The following is a 3,945-nucleotide window of genomic DNA, read 5'->3' as shown; positions in this document are numbered from 1 at the left end:
CCTGTACCAGGTGTAGTTCTCTGCTGCAGGATTAGCTGCACCACAGCAGGTCAGATTGACACTGATGCCCAGGGTCAGGCGACAGAGTAACTTAGTTCCACTGATAAATTTAGTGTAGGATCTGCAATGAAAGTTCCTATTAGCACAAGTTGGAGCCAGATGTGGCATGATTGTGTCAAAACGCAAATATTTCAGGAGGAAATAGGGAAAACTAAACAAAGCCCCGTTGTAATGGCTCCCTCTTGAGGACAACAGAAGAACTACGACATGGTGTAAATTATTCACCCGAACTCTCTGCTTCCTCCTCCATCAGTATCTCAGGAGAGCTGATCTCCCAAAAGAGATTCTGGGCCTTGCAGAGGTATCGTCCAAAGTGGGTCGCCTCCACAGAGGGTATAGACAGCACCTGTCCTGTTCCAACTTGAACCATGGAGCTCCCATGGCCCCAGTACTCCTGTACCAGGTGTAGTTCTCTGCTGCAGGATTAGCTGCACCACAGCAGGTCAGATTGACACTGATGCCCAGGGTCAGGCGACAGAGTAACTTAGTTCCACTGATAAATTTAGTGTAGGATCTGCAATGAAAGTTCCTATTAGCACAAGTTGGAGCCAGATGTGGCATGATTGTGTCAAAACGCAAATATTTCAGGAGGAAATAGGGAAAACTAAACAAAGCCCCGTTGTAATGGCTCCCTCTTGAGGACAACAGAATAACTACGACATGGTGTAAATTATTCACCCGAACTCTCTGCTTCCTCCTCCATCAGTATCTCAGGAGAGCTGATCTCCCAAAAGAGATTCTGGGCCTTGCAGAGGTATCGTCCAAAGTGGGTCGCCTCCACAGAGGGTATAGACAGCACCTGTCCTGTTCCAACTTGAACCATGGAGCTCCCATTGGCCCCAGTACTCCTGTACCAGGTGTAGTTCTCTGCTGCAGGATTAGCTGCACCACAGCAGGTCAGATTGACACTGATGCCCAGGGTCAGGCGACCAGAGTAACTTAGTTCCACTGATAAATTTAGTGTAGGATCTGCAATGAAAGTTCCTATTAGCACAAGTTGGAGCCAGATGTGGCATGATTGTGTCAAAACGCAAATATTTCAGGAGGAAATAGGGAAAACTAAACAAAGCCCCGTTGTAATGGCTCCCTCTTGAGGACAACAGAATAACTACGACATGGTGTAAATTATTCACCCGAACTCTCTGCTTCCTCCTCCATCAGTATCTCAGGAGAGCTGATCTCCCAAAAGAGATTCTGGGCCTTGCAGAGGTATCGTCCAAAGTGGGTCGCCTCCACAGAGGGTATAGACAGCACCTGTCCTGTTCCAACTTGAACCATGGAGCTCCCATTGGCCCCAGTACTCCTGTACCAGGTGTAGTTCTTGCTGCAGGATTAGCTGCACCACAGCAGGTCAGATTGACACTGATGCCCAGGGTCAGGCGACCAGAGTAACTTAGTTCCACTGATAAATTTAGTGTAGGATCTGCAATGAAAGTTCCTATTAGCACAAGTTGGAGCCAGATGTGGCATGATTGTGTCAAAACGCAAATATTTCAGGAGGAAATAGGGAAAACTAAACAAAGCCCCGTTGTAATGGCTCCCTCTTGAGGACAACAGAATAACTACGACATGGTGTAAATTATTCACCCGAACTCTCTGCTTCCTCCTCCATCAGTATCTCAGGAGAGCTGATCTCCCAAAAGAGATTCTGGGCCTTGCAGAGGTATCGTCCAAAGTGGGTCACCTCCACAGAGGGTATAGACAGCACCTGTCCTGTTCCAACTTGAACCATGGAGCTCCCATTGGTCCCAGTACTCCTGTACCAGGTGTAGTTCTCTGCTGCAGGATTAGCTGCACCACAGCAGGTCAGATTGACACTGATGCCCAGGGTCAGGCGACCAGAGTAACTTAGTTCCACTGATAAATTTAGTGTAGGATCTGCAATGAAAGTTCCTATTAGCACAAGTTGGAGCCAGATGTGGCATGATTGTGTCAAAACGCAAATATTACAAAGCCCCGTTGTAATGGCTCCCTCTTGAGGACAACAGAATAACTACGACAAAGGCTCAGACAAGAATTCTTGAGCTTACGTTCAACACAACTATTTAAAAAAAAAGTTTCTCTTTATTTCTATACAGATTATACTGCCATTCTATTTTATATGCACTTTTATATGCACAGGATTAATCTAAATACAACAGTTATTTTAAGCACATACAGCAAGTTGCAAACAATATAAAGTTAACATGCTTACATTGAACATCCAGAGTTACAGGATCAGACTGCACTGACTCATCTCCCTCGATAGCACATGTGTAATTCCCAGCATCCCCAATCTGAGCCTGGAACTCTGTGTTGGTGACTGGCTCTCCATCTTTGAACCAGATTGCATGGTTTTGGCAGGATGTTTGACAGTCAAGCCGCACACTCCACCCTGCCCTCACTGTGGAGGAGGGGTGCACACTGGCTCTTACCTCTATACAGAAAGAAAATGAATAAAAGAGTAACAGTTCAACTGAAGGAGACACTGAATCCGTGGTCATTTTACCTGTAACAGCAAGATAGACTGACGTTTTACTTCGCCTTCCGTATGCATCCGTGTCAAAATGGAAGTAGTAATGTCCTGTCGTTTTTCCTGTAGGTCATGAATTGCCAGGCCACATTTGTGTTGCATGTCACCAATATACAGAGCGGTTGTGGACTGAAGGCGGAGGTTCTGCGAGTTTAACACGGATCCAGCGGCCACTTTTTTTTTCCCCTTTACCACCCGCCACGTCACTAACCCTTTCACTTTCGCTGTAGTTGTAGGAGCACCTGAACTCCACCGATGACCCCTTTAAAGCACAAAGGTCTGGCTTTTCAAACATGACCCACCGAGCTGCGCTCACAAGCTCTGCAGCAGAGATCAAAACCCAATTTTCACTTTTTCACGTTATCGACTGCAGAATGATGCATCCAAAACTATATTTGGTCCCAATATTACTCAACACAGATGCTTCGATAGCTTGGGGGGGAAATGCAGTATTACATATGTAGTTTGATGTATATGAAATCTTACAGGCATGCATTAGCGTTCGCCACATAAACCAACAACCAATAAATTATCACCTGATCAGTGGCGTGACAACAGATGATCAGTCGTGGACTGGAGGTGGAATGTAGTCGACACGGTTATATCTCTTACCCCACATCAGCATCAGAGACATCAGTGTTGTAGTCATCCTCCTTGGATTGACGGACACAGAACTTTTAAAAATGAAATAATATTTGGGTTCGATGTCAGGCAGCCTCTGAGCACGAGGTGAACACATGAGGGATGAGCTGTAATGAATCAGCACAGCAATCAGACAGCAAAGACAGAGAAAAGAAGGAACAAAAAATTCATAAACCCCCAAAACTATTTTGAATATGTTCTGTTTTTTTCCCACTTGCAATACAATGCTTATAAATAGACTAGGGTGTTGGTTTCTGTTTCATCAGAAGTGTTGAAGGACAACACCTTCAGGAGCTGCTGTGGAAAGTTTACCCTTCCAATTGGGGGAATGCATAAGCGCAACATAAACACACTTCTGAAAGGTATGCATAAACCGAGGTCAAGAGACATGAAGGAGAGAAGCATTTCAGTGCTGCTGCAGGCTGCTCAACCCGTTTCTCCTTCACAGAAATCATCCTGTACGTCAGGAAGAGACGCTGTCAACATTCCTGCAGGTGTCTTTTGTTCTTATAGAGAGAGAGAGAGACAGAGAGAGAGAGAGAGAGAGAGAGGAGAGAGAGAACTTCTTCAGTAGAGACACAACCTCTTTGCTGTTTGACTGGTTCATGTTGGGTTGTATGTTCATAATTAAACCTTATTGCTCACCAAGGACCTGCCTGCAGAGCTGCCCGGAGCTCGTTTTAAAGTCGGTTAATGTTTTACCCCCCCTAACTTCCTTTACATTTGTTTTT

At 45.4% G+C, this 3,945-nt stretch overlaps 1 protein-coding gene and 1 pseudogene across 1 annotated transcript; both read right to left on the bottom strand.

Annotated features, from left to right (window-relative positions):
• Nucleotides 1-729: 729 nt before the first annotated feature.
• On the bottom strand, nucleotides 730-1,360 carry LOC130521430 (B-cell receptor CD22-like). The gene is made up of 2 exons (XM_057024984.1): nucleotides 1,194-1,360; nucleotides 730-1,029 (listed from the first exon to the last, which is right to left on the bottom strand). The coding sequence occupies exons 1-2, from the start codon at nucleotides 1,336-1,338 to the stop codon at nucleotides 731-733; spliced, it is 444 nt and encodes a 147-aa protein (XP_056880964.1). The 5' UTR covers nucleotides 1,339-1,360; the 3' UTR covers nucleotide 730.
• Nucleotides 1,361-1,639: 279 nt separating this feature from the next.
• LOC130521431 (carcinoembryonic antigen-related cell adhesion molecule 6-like) lies at nucleotides 1,640-2,867 on the bottom strand (annotated as a pseudogene).
• Nucleotides 2,868-3,945: the final 1,078 nt, after the last annotated feature.

The sequence above is a fragment of the Takifugu flavidus genome, unplaced genomic scaffold (assembly GCF_003711565.1).
Source record: "Takifugu flavidus isolate HTHZ2018 unplaced genomic scaffold, ASM371156v2 ctg979, whole genome shotgun sequence".
NCBI classification, from domain to species: Eukaryota; Metazoa; Chordata; class Actinopteri; order Tetraodontiformes; family Tetraodontidae; genus Takifugu; species Takifugu flavidus.
Note: the sequence above shows the minus strand (reverse complement) of the source record. Positions and strands in the feature narration are given on the sequence as shown.

Coding starts and splice junctions, on each gene's coding strand:
- LOC130521430 (XM_057024984.1), bottom strand. CDS start 1,338: ATGGTTCAAGTTGGAACAGGACAGGTGCTGTCTATACCCTCTGTGGAG. Junction 1,030..1,193: donor GGAGGAAGCAGAGAGTTCGG/GTGAATAATTTA, acceptor CTTTCATTGCAG/ATCCTACACTAAATTTATCA.